The sequence below is a fragment of the Leptodactylus fuscus genome, chromosome 2, assembly GCF_031893055.1.
Source record: "Leptodactylus fuscus isolate aLepFus1 chromosome 2, aLepFus1.hap2, whole genome shotgun sequence".
NCBI classification, from domain to species: domain Eukaryota; kingdom Metazoa; phylum Chordata; class Amphibia; order Anura; family Leptodactylidae; genus Leptodactylus; species Leptodactylus fuscus.
In genome coordinates this window covers 249,940,968-249,961,837 of record NC_134266.1, presented here as the reverse complement: position 1 = coordinate 249,961,837, position 20,870 = coordinate 249,940,968, and the positions used below count along the sequence as shown (strand labels likewise).

Here is a 20,870-nt window from a genome sequence, read left to right as displayed (position 1 = left end):
GCCCGTAGGGAACAGCTGATAGCTTCTCTGATCCATCTAGAAAGGGTTACCTTTGATGCTTTAGCGCCTCTATTGTGGCCAAACACATTAACCAGAAGATTCTCTGATCTTCGGAACGGTGCTGTACGGTCCAGGTAGATACGTAGTGCTCTTACCAGATCCAGTGTGTGTAGCTTCTCCTCCTGCTCAGTGGCAGGGGAGGGAAAGAAACCCGGTAGGGTGATCACTTGATTGGTGTTCTGAAGTGTGGGTACCTTCGGCAAGAATCCTGGGACGAACCTTAGCTGTACTCTGTCAGGAAAGAAAGTTATGAAAGGTTCGGAGGCTGCTAGAGCCTGCAATTCGCCAACCCTCTTGGCGGAGGTTATTGCCAACAGAAAGGTCACTTTAAATGACAGGTACTTCCAGTCCACTTCAGATAATGGTTCGAAGGGGGGCGCACATAGCCCTTGTAGAACCGCGGCCAGGTCCCACCTGGGGACAGGGGGCCGTACCTGGGGGCGGAGCCTGGCAGCCCCCCTAAGGAACTGTTTGACAAGAGGATCTTGTGATAACCGTGTCTCCAGGAGAGCAGATAGAGCTGACACTTGAACCTTGAGGCCTCTCTCCAGGCCGTTCTGTAAGAACTCTAGGACTGCATCTCTGTCTGGATTGCGGTGGCTGCCTGTACACCAATCTCGGAATATCCGGGCGATCCTTTGGTAGCTCTGATTGGTTGCCTCTGCTCTTGAATGGGCTAAGGTACTTAGCACTCCCTGGGACAATCCTCTGTCTGCGCGTATGGCGCGGTTAGCCTCCAGGCAGTGAGGTTGAATTTGTCTAGGCCCAGGCACGGCCGACTGTTCAGTGACACCAGGTTCCTGACTGGTGGAAGCCTCCAGTAGTTCCCCCGACTCATAAGGATAAGGTCGGTGAACCATGCCCTTTTTGGCCAGAACGGCATGATCACTATTGCCGAAGTCTGGTCCTGCCTGAGTTTCGCCAATACCTTCGGTATCATCGGGATGGGAGGGAACACGTATGCCAGTTCGAACCTCCATGGTATTGACAGGGCATCCACAGCCAAAGGGTTGTCTTCCCGGTACAGGGAGCAAAACCTTTCTACTTTGGCATTGTGTTGGGTGGCCATCAGATCCACCTCGGGGAGACCCCACCTCCTGGTCAGGTAGTGGAAGATGTCCTGATTCAGGGACCATTCGCCTGCGGTCGGCCGGCCTCTGCTGAGTTGATCCGCTAGGATGTTCAGGCGGCCCTGGATATGTACCGCGGCCAGCTGGGAGAGGTTTCCTTCTGCCCAGGAGATCAGGTTGGTGACTTGCATGAGCGAGGGGGACCTGGTTCCTTCTTGCTTGTTGATATAGTGGACTGTCGTCAGATTGTCTGATCTTACTTTGACCGCTTTCCCTCGTAGAAGTGGTGCAAATGACAGAAGGGCTCGATGAACTGCGGTAAGCTCGCGCCAGTTGGATGAGTGCGTCCTCTCCCGCTGATTCCATGTACCTTGAACCGGGGTCTCCCCCAGATGAGCTCCCCAGCTTGTGAGGGAGGCATCTGTAGTCAACAGGGTCCAGGCGGGCTGGACCGAGGACTTCCCATCTCGCAGATGGGTCCACCAGGGCAAGGTTTGCCGGGTGCTGATGGTTAACTGGATTGGCTTCTGTAAACCTGAAGGACTGTGATTCCAGACTCTCAAGATCTCGTTCTGTAGAGGGCGCATATGCCATAGGGCCCAAGAAACTGCATCTAGGGCAACGGACATCAATCCAAGGACCTTCATAGCCGTCCTGATGGTGACCTTCCGTGTGGAAGACAAATGATGTGCTGCCCGAGCAATTTTCCTTTTGCGAGGAGAGGGTAGAGAGACCGTCATGTTGAGAGAGTCTAGAATAAGTCCCAGGAACTGAACTCGTGTTGATGGCACCATCACTGACTTCTGCCAGTTTACCAGCCACCCCAGCTTGTCTAGTAGAGCTACGACGGTCTGCACCTGTGTGGTAAGAACCTCCTTTGAATGAGCCTTCAGAAGCCAGTCGTCCAGGTACGGGACTATGAATATGCCTTGAAGGCGCAGGGCGGCAATCCTTAGGAACTTTCGGTGTGCCAGAAAGATGGGTACGTGGAGGTAGGCGTCCTTCAGGTCCAGAGTGACAAAGTGATCTCCAGGGTGCATGAAAGGTAGTACTGACCTTATGGTTTCCATGCGAAACCGCAGCCTGCGGATGAAGTGATTCAGATACCTGAGATCGATGATCATACGCCACTCGCCTGATGGCTTGGGGACCATGAAGACTGGAGAGTAGACGCCTGTGCCTTGCTCTGCGCGAGGAACCATCTCTAGCGTGGCCTTGTCCACGTACTCCTGAATCAATCTCTCCAGATGAAGTTGTTTGGGGCCCTGAAGAGGGCGGGTTCTTACCATCTTCTCTGGCGGCTGGGAAACAAAATTAATTTTATAGCCTTCCTGGATCGTCTGGATGACCCAGGGGTCCCGAATATTCTGCCGCCAGGCCTCCATATAGAGGGAAAGACGACCGCCCACCCCAGGGGAGGGGGGGGGTAGGAAGGGGGGGTGTACTGAGAGGGAATTAGAAGGGGGCATTCTTACGGCCACGAGATGAGCCCCGACCTCTTCCTCTCCCGGATCGCCGCTGGCCTCTGGTGCCTCTCCGGGTGCCTCTTCCTCGAAAGGAGGTACTCCGACCTTCAAGGGGCTGTGGCAGGTTCTTGCCCTTGGAGTCGGCCCAGCCTTCCATGATGTGGTCGAGCTCCCTTCCGAACAGCCGTCCGGGCTCAAAGGGGAGACCACAGAGGCTATTTTTGGAAGTAAGGTCAGCCTTCCAGGGCTTCAGCCATATGGGTCGGCGAGCCACAGTAGCCAGTGCCATGGATCTAGCCGCCAGACAGGTCTGAAAATGGGTAGCCTCTGTCAGGTGATCCACCAACAGCGTGATGTCGGACACTGCCGCGAGGAGATCATCACGATCCACGCCGGAATCGATGTCCTTGGCCAGGGATGACAGTTCTGCGCGTAAGCCAGTTGCTACCTCATTCGCGACCATGCCCAAAGAGGCCTGGGCAGAGGCGGACGAATATACACGCCTCAAAGATCCTTCGACTCGGCGATCCATGGGGTCCCTGAGGCCCGAGCCGTTCTCTGATGGAAGGATGGAGCGCCTTGATAACTTGGCCACGGCGACGTCCACCTTTGGTGGGGGACCCCACGCCTTTAGTTGACTTTCAGAGACGGGAAAAAGTGCCTTGAAGCGTGTGGATGGCGCAAAGGATCTCTCCGGGTGCCTCCATTCGCCCTCCATCAGGCGGAGAATCTCCGAAGAGGGCCTGAAGGTACGAGACCTACGGCTAGAGCCTTCCCCGCCTTCCCGGTCTCTGATTCTTAGGGTCTTGAATACTCTGGACATTTTGTCCAGGGGAAAAATCTCCTTCTCCTCCTCCGTACTAGAAGACGACTCCACATCCCTGAGGCGCAGCTTTTCCAGAGGCGGCAGGGACAATTCACAATCCAGCCGTGGCCTCTTGGCCAGGGAGACGGCTTCCATCCTTTTCATGGAGTCCTGGACGTACCCCTTCACCCAGGAAACCATCTCTCGCATGAGAGTTGTTTCAACAGAGGGGGCCCTGCAGCCCTGACAGAACCAATATTGGGAGTCATCAGGCAGCGGCACTCTACAGGAAGCGCACGCCAGATGCTTCCTTTTGGAAGCAGCCTTCCTTCTAGGAGGAACAGTGGAGGAAGAAGAAGACATTCTGAGGAGGAGGAAAAGGATACACTAACTACTTACTGCCCCCAGGGATGCAACTCCCCAACCTCCCTCCCCCCCCCCCCCCCCCCGGCCATGTCCACCAAACCTTAGTCAATGAAGACAGCTCTCCAGCAATGAAATGACCAGGGAGCTTCACCAACTGATGTGCTTGCAACCGGAGCGACAAGCACTAACTGAAGCTCTAGGGGGACTTAAATAGGCCAGGGGGCGGGGTTTTGCCCGGAGCCCCGCCCAGGGTGCAGGGGCTACAACGGAGCCAGAATCTCCATGAGAAAAGGGGAGGGGGGAAGACAGGGGGGAGGGGGGGGATCCGACTCAGGTATGGTCCCAAGGACCGGGGGACCCCCCCAAACTACCACGGCAATGCTCGTGTCTAGGGGTTATTCTCTTTCCGTCCGCCGCGAGACCCGCGCACTGCGCATACGCGGCGGACCCTGCTAGACGGCGGACCCGAGGAACCTGAGAAAGGTTCCTAGGTCTAGCGTTCCTATACCCGGGGAAAGCCCCGACCCGGCGCGCCAGCCAGACAGGAGCGCGCACGAGCCGGCAGGGTCCCCGCCGGGAGAAGAGGACCCATGCTGAAAAAAGAAGAGGATGTCCAAGAAAAAGATCTTCCACTGTCAGGTACGGACAGTAGTGGACCCCTATAGGAGGTCAGCACACCTGCTCCCCCCCTGACCACCTGTCCTGTCCCACAGGACAGAAAAAAACACAAGGGAGGAGCATGTCTTCCGGCCTCTTATAGTGGTCAAAAGCTGTTAGGTAATTAAAAATTCCACCTGTCCTAACAGCTCATTAGGGGCAGGAATACCCCAGTTGTGCTGCTGTTGGGCGTAGGGGGAAAAAACAAACACACTTACCTCTTCCATCGTTCCCCGCCGCTCCTCTCTCTGCTCACTCCACTGACATAATTGTAGGCGCGATGTGATGACGTCATCGCGCCTACACACGCCGAAACCGGGCAGCTGCGTTTAAAGCAGGAGCTGAGCTGTCACAGCTCCTGCTTTAATCGTGTATGTATTCTGCTCATCGGCGTCCGTCAGACGCCGATGAGCTGAAATCGGGACCGGCAAGTGCCGGGGGCCCCCAGAGGCTCTGTGGACCCCGGCACTTGCCCGACTATGCCCTGTGCTGACGCCGGCCCTGAATGACTGCTGCGAGCGCCAGGGGGCCGGCACACGGTGGCGGGCCAAAACTGGGCCCCCTCCATTTTTCAATTTTGCCGGGCCCCTGACGCCAGTACCAGTAATACTGGCCTATCGGCGGCCCTGGCTGGACGGGTCCTTTTTTTTGTGTGTGTGGGGGGGACGCCTTTGTATAGTTGGCCACAGCAGCAGACAGACTAGGTTCAACCCTGTTGGCGGTCATGTGGTTTACAAGGTGCCTGCATGACCTGGATAGACCTTTGGCCCCCCTGAGGCTCCAGGGCCCAGAAGCGATTGCTATGGAGAGGGAAAATTATTTATAAACATTTTTACACCTTTTTATTCAATTTATCCAGATATTAAAAAAGGGAAAAAAAACTGCAAAAATAAAAATAAAGCCTTATGTATCATGGAGGAAAAAAAATACAAAAATTATTTGAATAACCTGAATCGAAAAAAAATTGTTATAGCCTTACAGAAGAAACGCGCGAACATGTCCGTAATGGCCCGGTCATGAAGTAGTTAATAATATTATGTATAGAACATGCATCTGATTCTTGTCTTAAGTGACACTTGCAGTTTGTAAACAGACTCCAGCTGAGGAGACATGTCCATGTTATGTGCCAGGAGGAAGTACAGAGGGGCAGGGAGGGCCCCAACACTCTTATACTACGGATGGCAGTCACGTGACCTGCAGCCCTCTGCACCGGGAAAGCAACAAACGTCACGTGACGGGGGGAGGGAGCGAGAGACACAAAGTATACATATTAATAAAGATGAGTGAAGGAAAAAAAAAAAAAAAAAAAGCACGAGTGAGGGGCGTGTCCTGAGGCGTGACGTGTCAGTCAGCTGACTGGTGCTCGGAGCTGAGGCTGCAGGCTGAGTGTGTAGTTGTGCGGCTGCCAGTCTGTGCCCCGCTGCTGATAGGTACGGGCACCAGGTAGAGCAGGATGGCGGCGGAGATCCACCCCAAGCCCCTCACCCGCAAGCCCATATTACTCAACAAGGTGGAGGGATCTCAGGACGTGGTGAACATGGCAGTGATTGTGCCCAAGGAGGACGGGGTGATCAGTGTGTCGGAGGACAGGTACCTGCAGCCCGCGCCCCCTCCTCATTATGTATTACCTGCAGCTGCCCCCGGTGCTCGCGCTCAGTAACACAATGCCAGGTGCAGTAGAGACTGACACAGGGATGACATTGATGCATGCTTCCATTGTATGCCCAGGTCATGGTACCCTGATCAGATGGGCATTGATTCCCCATACATGTGCATAGCCAGCTAGCAGTCATTACACGTGCAATATTGCATCCAATAATAATTTTATTTCTAATCTTATTTATAGAGTGCCAACATATTCCGGATCACTGTACAATTTGTAGTGGAACCTATCATATGACCAGGCTATAAAGGGTTAAACATGGCACGTGCCATCTGATGGAAAGTGTGGCCGATTGACTATTCCTATTAGCCAAGTTATTCATGTCTTTTCCAGATTAGTACTGACTCGGGCTCTGTTCACATCTATGTTTGGACACTCCGTCAGAATGCAGGGTCAGGTGTGAATCCAGCCTTACTCCTTACGCTAGGTTCACACCAGCGTCTGGACTCTGTTCTGAGGTTTCCGTCTTCTGCATGCAGAAGTCGGAAACCTGGCAGACTGGGTCCGGCCGTGAACGTTTTATGCTCTCCGCTGTGAAACCGGTTATTTTAAACCGGCCACAGAGTACTGCATGTCCGACTCTGTGTCCGGATTTAAAAAAAAAAACGGTTTTGCCGCGGGGCGCATAAAACACTCACCGGCACTCACGGCCGGACACTTTTCAAACCCATTCAAATGTATGGGCTTTGAAACATGCCTGCAGGTTTCCGTCTCCTGTCCAGTTTCGAAACCTGAAAGCAGAGACCCCGGGCGCAGATGTGAATGAGCCCTTAGTTACGTGTCTATTTTCTCATTCTGTATTTATTTATTTTTTTACACAGGAATACAAGCATATTGATTTCTGTGTAATTATTCGCATGTCTGCTTTGATCTATGGACCATGAGTCCATAAAAACAAAAAGCAAAGACGTGCCCTATAGACAAACACAGTCCATCAAGTCCAATTTACAAAACTTCCAAGTTGATCCAGAAGAAGGCAAAAATATTCCTTCCCATCTCCAAGTAACGCTAGGTTCACACCTGCGTTCGGCACTCCGTTCTGTGGTTTCAGTCTTCTGCATGCCAGAAGACGCAAATCACAGACCGGGTCCGGCGGTGAGCGTTTTGTGCTCTCCGCCGCGAAACCGGATTTTTTAATCCGGACACAGAGTACTGCATGTCCGACTCTGTGTCCGGATTATAAAACCCGGTTTCGCGGCGGAGAGCGCAAAACGCTCACCGCCGCTCACGGCCGGACATCTTTCTCACCCATTCAAATGAATAGGTATGAGAGAGACTCCTGCAGGTTTCCGTCTCCTGCTCTGTTTTATGCAGGAAACGGAAACCTGCAGAAGGGAGACCGGGCGCAGATGTAAACGAGCCCTAAGACTAAATCCCTGGATCAACATTCCATCCCAAACATTCTAGTTCCCATAACTTGTAATATTTTTACTTTCAAGAAAGTCATGGAGGCCGCTCTTGCACTGCTCAGCCATCACCACATCCTGGCGCAGGGAGTTCCATGGCCTTACTGTAAAGGATCCCTATGGCTAAGATAAAACTTGCTTTCTCAGCTGGTCAAACTCAATACAAAGTATTTTGCCTATCAGTATGTCTTATGGGATGGGAATCCAAGCAAACACGGGGAGAACATACAAACTCCTTGCAGATTTTTTTTTGCACTTGGTGGGATTTGAACACCAGGACTCCAGCGCTGCAAGTCTGCAGTGCTAACCACTGAGCCACCGTGGGGCCCCATACACCTGAGATCTTCTGCAGTCTTAGCTTATTTTAGTAGTATCTTTTGTTAGAGAGGACCTTTCATATCCTCTGACATTGGTGGTGTTATATACCAATGGAATGCTGACCATGTGAATTCAGTTTACTGTCAACTGCTGGTATGTGCCCCTGGTGCACTAATATACCGTCCTAGGGTTACCCCTCACCACCCAGCTATGACTCTGATCTGTGAGCCCGGCCCCTCTGACAGTGCAGTGATATCAATGCTGCAACTAATGGCACCGATATCTCTGTACCGGGGGCACGTACTCGCAAAGTTGACGGCGCTGATTCCAACTTTCCATTGGTATATAACACCGCCAATGTTGGAGGACATTAAAGGTCCCCTTTAATCCTATATGTATGGCCACCATAGTCAGCAGTCTCTGCAGATTTCACCATATTTTGCTGGGTCTGCTAAAGGTTTGTTGATAAATATCTTATATGTGGCTTGTTTTATCCTACCTACTGTATATACACATGGGTGAAATTTGGTCTGTGTGTTTGCCGGATTTACCGGCATGAACGTTATGTCGGGAGATGGACTCTTCGCATGATAGCTAGCTATACTTCTAGGAGTCCTCCCAGTGACCTACTGTCCAGTAGTACCTTCACTATTATCACAATGGCCCTGATAGCCAAGTGCAGTAATCGGGTGCCTAATTCATTCCCATAGTTGAAGTAGGAGTAGCAGTGCTCATGTGTATGGGAGGGTGTGCTGGACCCCTATTGTCATAATCAGTTGAAAGGGAATCCTGTGGACATTGACGGAAAAGGTCATAGGGTCATGTCAATAATCGTTCTGATGAACTGACTTGGACTGTGGAGAAAGTTGCTGATACTTCAACTAATGTGTCAGGACATAGTGTATAACTCGTCATTCCTTAGCATGGATGGGTCATAACAGCGGACAACCAGTGTGAGCGCCATTGCTGTTTAAAGAAAACAGAAAGTGTAGAGTCCAGAGGCAAAGTACACAAATATTGTGTCACTAAGACGGGGAAAAATTTAGTCTGGTCAGAGAAATCCAGATCTGTGTTGCACCTGATTTTCAGGGTGTGTGGGGTACATGAAGCTACCCTGAAATACAAAGTAGCAAGGAGTTGTACGAGTCATGTAGTACTGCACTATACTGTAGAGGGCGCTACTAGTCTGCCCATCAGTAATACATGTGATATACCAGTGTAATGCCCATGCTGGTTCTTCTAGACAATCATATAAGCCACTGACCACTAGTGCCTGTGACATTGTATGTTGAAGCTTACGGTATATTCTGTAAGTTTGTCCAGGGCTGTTGTGGTTTCACATGTCAGTGAGCCAGAAAAGACCATTGTACCCTGAGAATATTGTAAGCTGAGACCTGCGTAACTCCAGGGACCGTTGTAATAGTGACTAGGGCAAAAATATTGTCCAAGTATGAGATCTCATTGTTATCCCTACCACAAGGGTTATGTATTGTATATAGTATAAGCATTAGTATAGTGTAACTGGGCACTGCTGCTAGATTGGTGGGTCCTCCCCCTGTTGGATGGAGAAGCGGTCATGAATTTACACTCTGCAACGCCATTCATTCTATGTAACTGTCTGAGTTGACTGATCTCTGCGTCTGTTTGGTAGTCCTGTAAATATGAATGGTGCAAGTATGTATGACCAGCACTCCATTCAAACCGGAGGACCCTTTGTCTGTTCTTAGTGACTAAGTAGTATATTAGGCAACAAAACTAACAGCACTTATTGCCTGAAAATGATGGAGACTAGAGAAAAAATTCCAACTGTGCCAGAATCAATGGATTAGCAGATTTAAATGATGTAAAGAACTGGACTTGGCAGAGATGAGGAAAGGTTCTCTTTTAAGGTGGACTCTTCTCATATGACAGGTTTGGGTTAATGACCTACATACAATAATGCTATTTTGATTAGAAATTGTTTTGACAAAAACACTGGTGTGGCTTGGAAAAGTATCCAGGACACTGCAGCTCCCGGGAAAGCACTTGTGGCGCAGGTTTCTGGGATTAGCATTGAATAAAACTTTGTTTCTGTTGAGAGGTTATTTGGAACACTTTCCATTTTTATTTTTTTGGGTGGGGGTTGGAGGGGTACAGTGTATAACCTGGTGACATATCATAGTTCTTGGGGGAAAAATGTACAGATTGCAAACATTGACATTGCTCTAAATGAATCTAAACTAAGGCAGTGATCTGACTTTATTAGACTGTATAAAACTGCTGTTGAGGGTCCCATAGACATAAAAAACATTGCTTTCCACTCTGCAGTCTTAAAGGTTTTTCTGTTCATGGCCCCTAATAATAATAATAATAATAATAATAATTAATAAGCAAAAATAAATAATAAGTTTTAATAAAACCCACTTTTATATTAAAAAAATATAATGTAAACAAACATGTTGGGTAGCCCCACATGCGTATATATCCCCACTATCCAAAAATAGCATTCATCATCTTGTATGGTGAACAGCATGAAATAAAAACAAAATACCGTAATGTGCAAAGTAACATATTTTAGGCTTTCTCCCAAAAAAATTATAAAAAGTGATCAGATGCCAAACATCGGTTCCAATAGAAAGTACAACATATCCTTCAAATAAAGAGCCTTGACTTATCTCCGTCAGCAGTACAGTAAAGAAAAGTTATAGGCGTCAGAATATGGTGACTCCAGGAAAATTGTTCAATTTCAAAAAGTGACATTTTATTTGTAAAAGCAGTAAAAATCAATATAAATCTGGTATCACCGTAATCATAATCACCAGATGGACAAAGCTGCCATGTCATTTACAATGCAGATTGAACGCTGTAAAAACAAAATGCAAAAAATTATGGTAGAATTGTGTATTATTTCACACGGACCCCCCTCAAAATTGTACGTATATACTCGAGTATAAGCCGAGATTTTCAGCACCCAAAAACTCCGACCGCTTTAATTTGTGAAATTTTCCAGTAGCTGCTGCATTTATCCCCCTCGGCTTATACTCGAGTCAATAAGTTTTCTCAGTTTTTCGTGGTAAAATTAGGGGCCTCGGCTTATATTCGGGTCGGCTTATACTCGGGTATATACGGTAAGTAAAAGCTAATAAAACCACTATATGTACCCAAAAATGGTGGCAAATCAAAGTGCAACTCGTCACGTAAAGAATAAGCCCTCACTTAGCTATGCGGACAGAAAAGTATACTCTGACACCCATGGATAGGCAGAATTAGTAAAGATTCTCAAATTTATTAAAAAGTCTATGAATGCAAATATGTAATAAACTGTAATCTAATGATATCATTAATAACGGTATAATATAATTATTTTAGTGAGTCGGTCACTTAGATGTAGTGCACAGTATATTGGCACTAAGGATGTTGGGATCTAGTCATACAATATATAATAGTTCAGGGCTCTGTATTTCCTATTTAGGTATATCTGTGTCTTGGCGATAGTTTAGACATTGAGGATTTCTTATTCTATATTCATGTTACTCTTTCCCATCTGCGCCAACAAACTAGAGGCGCTAACAACTCCAAATGTCATCTCTCAGCAAACAAAGGTAATGTTTGTAGTCACGGTAAGAAACCTTCTTGAGAGCAGTAACCTCTGTCCATTATTACTTTGTTGTCTTTGCTAATATGTTTCCATGTTATTTATTAGTATTTCTGACAAATAAGTTAAGTTTAGCCAAGTTGTGCATTTGTGTTGTGTGCTGCACAGGATATGTGTGTGCTGACGCTGTCCATTGTACAGGATAACCAGCATGAATCACTGTATCTCCTACATGCTGAATGTGCAGACCGAGTAACGCTTGTAGGGAAGGAAATGGCCGGAGGCTTGTTCATATTAAAGTGCTAGACATAGCCCAATAGCAAAACTCACACCACCATGACCGCCTTAAGCAGAAAGTTACGGCTTAATTATTGTATAGTTGATCAATATGCACATGATGATGTCACAATGCCAACATAATGCCCATTATGACATCACAGCACAGGGATAATGCACGCACAAAAATTCATGGTTTAGGTTATGACATCACAGCATAGTGACGTCACATGAAGGCATTTGTGTCCCAGTAGTAATGGAGGGGCAGTCAGTTTTCCATATCCCCTTCAGCTGCCCTAACTGCACCCTAGGTGTCAGTACCCTTCAGTTTTTAGGCCCCACAGTGGATGCTATGATGGCCGCCCTGCTAATTTGTCCAGGCTAAAATATTTGGGTATGTGAAAGGAAACCAAATAAAACTACTAGAGATGAGCGAACAGTGTTCTATCGAACACATGTTCGATCGGATATCAGGGTGTTCGCTATGTTCGAATCGAATCGAACACCGCGTGGTAAAGTGTGCCAAAATTCGATTCCCCTCCCACCTTCCCTGGCGCCTTTTTTGCACCAATAACAGTGCAGGGGAGGTGGGACAGGAACTACGACACCGGGGCATTGAAAAAAATTGGAAAAAGTCATTGGCTGCCGAAATCAGGTGACCTCCATTTTAGACGAATAGTGGATTTCAAATCCGGGTCATATGAGAATGTGAACTTTGTGACTATGAGACAGGGATAGCTGTACAGGCAGGGATAGCTAGGGATAACCTTTATTTAGGGGGGAATGTTATTAAAAATAACTTTTTGGGGCTCTATCGGGTGTGTAATTGTGATTTTTGTGAGATAAACTTTTTCCCATAGGGATGCATTGGCCAGCGCTGATTGGCCAGAGTACAGAACTCGACCAATCAGCGCTGGCTCTGCTGGAGGAGGCGGAGTCTAAGATCGCTCCACACCAGTCTCCATTCAGGTCCGACCTTAGACTCCGCCTCCTCCAGCAGAGCCAGCGCTGATTGGCCGAATTCCGTACTCTGGCCAATCAGCACTGGCTAATGCATTGTATTGGCGTGATGAAGCAGTGCTGAATGTGTGTGCTTAGCACACACATTCAGCTCTACTTCATCGGGCTAATAGAATGCATTGGCCAATCAGCGCTGGCCAATGCATTCTATTAGCTTGATGAAGCAGAGTGTGCACAAGGGTTCAAGCGCACCCTCGGCTCTGATGTAGCAGAGCCGAGGCTGCACAAGGGTTCAAGCGCACCCTCTTGAACCCTTGTGCAGCCTCGGCTCTGCTACATCAGAGCCGAGGGTGCGCTTGAACCCTTGTGCACCCTCGGCTCTGCTACATCAGAGCCGAGGGTGCGCTTGAACCCTTGTGCACACTCTGCTTCATCAAGCTAATAGAATGCATTGGCCAGCGCTGATTGGCCAATGCATTCTATTAGCCGGATGAAGTAGAGCTGAATGTGTGTGCTAAGCACACACATTCAGCACTGCTTCATCACGCCAATACAATGCATTAGCCAGTGCTGATTGGCCAGAGTACAGAATTCGGCCAATCAGCGCTGGCTCTGCTGGAGGAGGCGGAGTCTAAGGTCGGACCTGAATGGAGACTGGTGTGGAGCGATCTTAGACTCCGCCTCCTCCAGCAGAGCCAGTGCTGATTGGTCGAGTTCCGTACTCTGGCCAATCAGCGCTGGCCAATGCATTCTATTAGCCCGATGAAGTAGAGCTGAATGTGTGTGCTTAGCACACACATTCAGCTCTACTTCATCGGGCTAATAGAATGCATTGGCCAATCAGCGCTGGCCAATGCATTCTATTAGCGTGAACTGAGTTTGCACAGGGGTTCTAGTGCACCCTCGGCTCTGCTACATCAGATTGCTACATCTGATGTAGCAGTGCCGAGTGTGCATCAGATGTGTAGTTGAGCAAAACTGACTCAGCACTGCTAAGTCTCTGCATTCGCATAGGAATGCATTGGCCAGCCTTCGGCCAATCAGCGCTGGCTCTGCCGGAGGAGGCGGAGTCTAAGGTCGGACCTGAATGGAGACTGGTGTGGAGCGATCTTAGACTCCGCCTCCTCCAGCAGAGCCAGCGCTGATTGGTCGAGTTCCGTACTCTGGCCAATCAGCACTGGCCAATGCATTTCTATGGGGAAAAGTTAGCTTGCGAAAATCGCAAACTGACAGGGATTTCCATGAAATAAAGTGACTTTTATGCCCCCAGACATGCTTCCCCTGCTGTCCCAGTGTCATTCCAGGGTGTTGGTATCATTTCCTGGGGTGTCATAGTGGACTTGGTGACCCTCCAGACACGAATTTGGGTTTCCCCCTTAACAAGTATATGTTCCCCATAGACTATAATGGGGTTCGAAACCCATTCGAACACTCGAACAGTGAGCGGCTGTTCGAATCGAATTTCGAACCTCGAACATTTTAGTGTTCGCTCATCTCTAAAAACTACCTGTTCCTGGTGCTCTAGTGTCCTCTTCTTGCAGCTGTTATGCCCTAGTTCCATTCTTTCAGAAGAAAACAGAGCTGCAGGACTGGACTGTGCTGGAAGGCCCCAGAGCACTATTGACAGGTATGTTTTTTTTTTTTTTTCCCCACCTCAATAAAAAAAAAAAAAAATTAGCCTGGACAACTCCTTTAAGTAGCCCCCTACCCTCTGTCACCAGTATTGCATAGAAAAAAAGAAGAAAAAGTTATACTCCGCTATTCCCAGGAAACCCCTTCAATGCACCCTTCCAGTCTCCAGGGCCGAGTTTGCAGCGGGTGACATCCGATTACATTCACGTCTATGGAGATTTCCAATCCATTCTATTCCGATAACATAGAGCAGGACAGAACCCGTTCTATAATCATCCGTGTCATTGGAACGTCATGGATCAGATGCCCCCATAGACTTGAATGCATAACACTGGGGTGTCATCTCAGTGCATTCCGCTGCAAACCCCTTCCCACATTGGATGCACACTCAGTCATGTGCATGGGGTCTTTCCAAATCATCAGCTTCCCTTCATATGAATATTAGGTGGGAGCTGCGAGTCCCCTAAGGGTCCATACTATTTACTGACAGCAAAGATGTTTGCAAGATAAGAAAGTGAAGCTGAAAGGAAATGGAAAAAGTTGTAATTTTTTTTTTTTTTTTAAATTTTATTTTACAACAAATAAGCTTAAAGGTCGTCTATTGTGTATGTGAGTGTCTTGTGTGCACTGCAATTTTTTTTTTCTTTTAATTATTTATGTCTTAATAGTCGCTTGCTAGAATTGTTAGCTGTAGGCAATTTTACATGTTTTTTTTTTTTTTTTTTTTTTTTTTATTCCTAGAATTTCTAGATATTACTTAAATCCATTACTTTACATATATGAAACGGTTAACTGCAGAAACCACTTTTAATATCTGGGTCACACTTGCCTGCAAGACATAACCCGGTTTGGAGCTGCCGTAGCTTGTGTCTGCTCATCACTCCTACAGGATAAAAAGTTTAGAAGAAATCAGCACGGAGGGAGGAAAGGGGGTTAATATTTAAAGGGGTTCTCCAATTCTGATGTCTCTCTCTATATGCCATACTGGGGCATAGGATGTCTTTGAAGGCGCTCCCTGCTCGGTCACCCAACACTAGTATGACTGGAGCCTGCAAGAATGCAACACTGTTAGCCAAAATAATGTATAAGATAGCCAACATATCAGTTACATAGAAAAAAGTCCATAACTTATCACTTATCCAAAGAATTGATGAGTCTGACTGTTGGGGGACCCACCACTGGGACCCCCATCAATCATAAAAACAGGAGTCCTGTGTCCCATATTTGAAGTAAGTCCCAAAGTCTATGAGACTGATGAATATAGGAGAGTACAGACAGAGGTAGGTGGGCTCTGGGCTGAGGGAGGTAGGTGGGCTCTGGGCTGACGCAGGTAGGTGGGCTCTGGGCTGAGGGAGGTAGGTGGGCTCTGGGCTGAGGGAGGTAGGTGGGCTCTTGGCTGAGGGAGGTAGGTGGGCTCTGGGCTGAGGGAGGTAGGGGGGCTCTGGGCTGAGGGAGGTAGGGGGGCTCTGGGCTGAGGGAGGTAGGGGGGCTCTGTACTTGCCTATATTCATCAGTCCCATAGACTTTGGATCTAATGGCATTGTGTATATTTTCATGGGGAACTCGAAACCTCTTGTTGGGTACTACAGGGATGTGGATATGGATAATTTTGTACGGTTGGATCCCCTAAAAACAATTGTTAAAAGAGCCATAACACGTGTGACTATCAATTATATTTAATGTAATGCAATTTATATAAACTTAATAGTCATATGACCTGAGATAACAAGATGTCCTTCAGCAATAAGTCTAATAACTGATTTTATCATGACACATATCCAAGTATTGATCAGTGGGGTCTGGGTCCTGTGTCCCCCACTAATAGTTGGGATGAGTTTGGCTGCTCAGCAGTCACCGTACAAATATGTCTTTATATCGTCTCCTTAAAATTTTACGTGGAGGTTCAGACTTGCCGCCCGCACCCAGGAAGATGACCCCAGCCTGTACTGTACATGGAACTAGCTTGAATGAAATTGAGGGAGACGACAACCAGTCACATCTATGCATTTCTTTTTTCTGCTTTCCTAATAGGTGACCATGGGCTTTGTATTTTCCTTTGCACTTAGCCTATATATTTCCTCCATTGTCTCATATACTATTTCAGATATGATACCGTTTGAGCCATAAATGAACCATACAACAGGCTGGCATGGCATGATGGACCTTGTAGTACCGCAGCAGCAGTAATACTAATAAGCTTCCTTGTATGATCCGGTGAGGATAATGTTTACCGCGTTGACAAGCGTGTTCCTCCCACACACATTCAGTGGCGTGCTTACAGTACTTACCTTCTTAGATGTTTTGGAAATGGTAATTGCTACATAAATGTGGATGCAGAATAGAAATGCTTCTTATCTTCACTTCAGTAGCCTCCTGCAGCTTAGCATAGACCACAAGTTACCGCTGCAGGGTCACAACCGTCCTCGGCCACCTGCAGTGCACTGGAAAAGGTTAAAAGCCTGACTTCAGGAAGCCTTAGATGGCGGGGACGGATGTACAATTACATAGTTATGAGACTTGTATGTATTGGATAAACAGGAAAATAAGGTTCGATTTTACCATTATATATAATTCAATAGGCAATGGCCTAATATAGGGGGCAGTGTCCCATGTGGAGGCCAAAAGAGGGGGCAATGTACCCTGTTGGGGCCAGTTAAGGAGGTGGTATACTGTTTGGGGGCCAATAAAGGGGCAAATATACTGTGGGATCAATATAGGGGAGTTACACTATGTAGGGACCAATGTATGGGGCATTCTTTGACCTGCAAATTGGTGGTCAGTTTTGGTAAACAAGGGACAAGGCCTAAAAAGTTTGATTAGAGGTCCAGGACTCTCTCATCATGGTCATTGACCATGTTCTTACTAATCTTCATCACTCATGTACAGAATACAAAATCTAGTGAAATCAAAATAAAGTTGTGCACATTATTATTCAAAGCAGAGAGCAGCCCAGTGCCCATTTATTTTGCGTGCACGTCTTGTAATACCTCATTTATCCTGTAGTGGCCACTGTAGGAAAAACGTGCAGTTCTTGCCCCTTCTGACTATAACATCTGATCTCCAGTGGTTTTAGCTAACCAGTTGATCGTCATCGGGTCCTTATTTAGATAAGGCTTTGTCCAGATATTATAAGGGGATCAACGCTCTCTCACCCGCTTTTTATCAGGGGGACCCTTCTAACAAAATTAATTGCCAAAGGATATTGTTGGCCATGGTAAAAAAGGTACCTGTAGCGTTACGTGATATCCTACATTTTCTGTCCAGTGTCCCTGTATCTCCTATATTATGGTCACTTTGGTTTTCTAAGCTATTTGCTTGCTATTTTGCAGTTACTCCTGGCAGAATTGCAAACCAATAGTAGTAGTAATGGATAGGGGAGGTGCAGCAAACTGTTCCTTATAATATATGGCCTCAGAGACAAAGGTAAAATGTGTTACGTCTCTAATGGGGTTATTAGCAGCAGAAAAACTGATAGGACACTGTGTATGAAGACTTATCCAGTCATAGAACAGTCTGCCCAGCAAGACCCTGCAGATATTTCAACAGCCAGGTGAATACACATTGAAAGCAATTTGTTTTAAAAATGGCAATTTTTGTCCGTGTAAATAAGGCCTTATATGTTGCAAGCAACCTGGAGCCACATCATGTACGTTCCGGGCTCGGGGAGTCTTAACACGGTGCATTTATTGTTCCCCCAGAGGAAAATCCTTTTCCTGAGCAGTCGTGCTCTATTATCCAGCGTCTTACTTCCCTCGCATGTAGTGCGTTGCCTTGTATCCGTGGCAGACTGTGCTGTTTACTTGTATGGATATAGATGATGCAAATGTCACACAAGCAGAACTCCACCCGCTGTAATGTTTACTCCCATAATAAAATGAGCAGCCCGGAATGAGCTCCAGATCTCCTCCTGCGGTGTATCTGGATGTCCTGGAATCTAATGGGACAACATTGTAAGGTCACATGTTACCCATTAGGTTTCCATTTCTTGTATTCTTAGAATGTGGCATCGTTTAATCTATTGTTTGTTCATCATTATTATGAAAGTGTTCAATTAGAAATTAAGGAAAAACAGAATGTGACAAAGCATCTGTGTGTGTAGTGCTAGTGCTCTAGAGTATAGTCAACTGTAGATCAGGGACCACACATAGAAACAAATTGGAAGTTCAAGGGCTGCATTCCTATCAAATTTTATACAATATAAATTTATTGTTGCTTAACCCCTGCAGTGGCTCCTCATAATTTATTGTCCCCAGCCAGTACTTGCCTCACTACTCTCTTCCCCTGTTCCAGGTATACATCCATAACAGCAGTGCATCCGGATCTGGAGGTGCCAGGGGATCTACACCAAAGCTGCTTGTAGGCTGCAGGTGTGGTCCCTGCAAGCTTGGGGAGCTTTAAAATTGGATAAGGGGTACTTTTCCCAACCCTACCAATCCAGTTGTGAATCGCCTTGGGCTGCATTTACATCTGGAGGCTCCGTCGCAGGATCCGCCTGAAATTGCTTGATGAAAAAGTCCTACAAGCGCAGCCAGTTTCAGTTTTAGAACAGTGGACACCATTATAGTCAATGGGGTCTGCTGTGCTCCCCATATAAAAGCTATTACATCGGTACGCCTCTCCATTGTTGTGGTCCTCCATTAGGCCAGGACAATGGATAGGCCAATGCTAGTATCAGGGGCCACATGTCTGAGATCCCTGCCGCTACTTTGTGTGCTTCACTTATTCAATGTCTGTAAAGCACTGCGGAATATGTTGGTGCTATAAAAGAGAAATACAATTTGCTGTGTTTTTATCTTGTGCAGGTGACGCTGAGCAGTTATCTGTAAACCCCATGTGGCTACCGCGGCTCGGCCACACCATGTACAGACACCTTAACACTAAGTTATCTCTTGTTCCTTGTCCTTGCCTAAGTAACTCCTATATATATGTATAAACCTTGTGTTTGCCTTTGCTTTAGGACTGTTCGTGTGTGGATGAAGAGGGACAGCGGCCAGTTCTGGCCCAGTATTTATCATGCTATGCCAGGTAAGTCTATGGTTTACGTTACTGATAAATGTTAGAGATCATTCAGGTTTTTAAAGTTGTTTATTTATATAGCACCATTAATTCCATGGTGCTTTACATTTGGGGGTTACATACAATACACAGAATATACAGGTAGATATAATACTAACAATGACTGACTGGCACAGTGGGGTAGAGGGCCCTGCCCGCGAGGGCTTACAATCTATAGGGGGGATGTCCTGTAAGTGATAAGCTGTGGACTTTTTGTAAAACTTACATCCTAATGTCAAGAATTGGTGTAGTTGGAGCACCCCATACCCATTGGGACTCAGTGAAGCAATCAAGAGGGTGGGTGAGAGCTCTTCATCAGGTGTATATGCAATCCAATAGTCAGATCCAGATCTGGTGGTGGTCAGTGCTGAGATTTCTATCTGTTCTTTGTTCCATTGTTCTTATGTACATCTGCTCATTCATTTATGCTTTTCCCTTTATTTGTAAGGCTCGTTTCAACTTTGAGAACACTCACGACTAAGAACTAAGTTGTGAGGGTGCAACTGCTGGAACCCCTGCAGATCAGATTATTACTATGTCCCGGCGCTACTCACAGTAGTTGTAATGGTGGATGTAGTGAACACTGCAGTGGTTGTCCCATAGACTTGAATGGACAACCTCTGCAGTCCTCACTACGGCCTGTGCTTACAGCTGATCTGCAGGGGTCCCAGCAGCCGTGGGTTTATCCAATAGCTATCTAAAGTGTACGACTATAAAATAACAGAACAGCTGCAGGTAAATCAGATTGTCTACAGCTTTTATGGGACTGGTCAGCAGAGAGAGGCTGGGTTCACATACCGGCTCAGATTTACTAGCTGGCGTCCACATAGGAAGGGTCCAAAAATATGCCAGGACTTGGTGCATTTTTGGCACACTGCGACACATCTCACCTTGCTGCCTTTTTAGTGGTTGGGACAGGTGGGAATCTAGACAGAGATAGATATATATATATATATATATATATATATATATATATATATATATATATAATTTTTTTTTAACTCTCACCACAATACTGGTGTGATATACTAATAGTCTCTGACTGGTGAAGATCTCAGCACTTACCTGAGATCTTCAGCACATCCTTGAAGGAGACCATGGCCGTTTTGACCGCCTATATCTTCTATCTGGAATACAGTCCTTAGTAGATAGCGTTCATTCTGACCCTCAAAGTGAGACATTTGATGGCCATGTTCCCACCACTCTACCCCATTACCTCGCACGTAAAGGGAGCGTTTCCTTAATATAGAAGCAGAAGCTCGCCATTGATGAAGCTGCCGTTATCGGCATGAGGCGTCATCCTCCTGTTGCGTGATCCTCAGCCTGGGTTGTGTTGTCACTGCTTACTGAGGGCAAAGTGCATTGAATGATATGGAAGTTTAACTCAGCAGTCTGAGGGAAGGCAAACACTATGGCGCAATTCACTGAAAGTTTTCTCTTTTGAGGGGGGGGGGGTTGGTGGTGACAAGATCTATATCCCCCTCCTGTTCAGAGACACCCTCAATATGTTAGTCCACTAGAACTGGGTGTACCAGCAGCTAAAATTTTGGATTTCTGCTGCA

General features: G+C 47.0%; 1 protein-coding gene across 1 annotated transcript in view; it reads left to right on the top strand.

The window, feature by feature from the left end:
• The first annotated feature begins 5,771 nt into the window (after positions 1–5,771).
• The window catches only part of WDFY2 (WD repeat and FYVE domain containing 2), a 55,802-nt gene continuing 40,703 nt past the window's right edge, over positions 5,772–20,870 (top strand). Inside the window, exons 1-2 of the mRNA XM_075262957.1 lie at positions 5,772–6,014; positions 19,211–19,278. Of these exons, the coding sequence (XP_075119058.1) occupies positions 5,878–6,014; positions 19,211–19,278 (205 nt within the window). The 5' untranslated portion in view covers positions 5,772–5,877. The remainder of the gene's footprint in view (positions 6,015–19,210; positions 19,279–20,870) is intronic.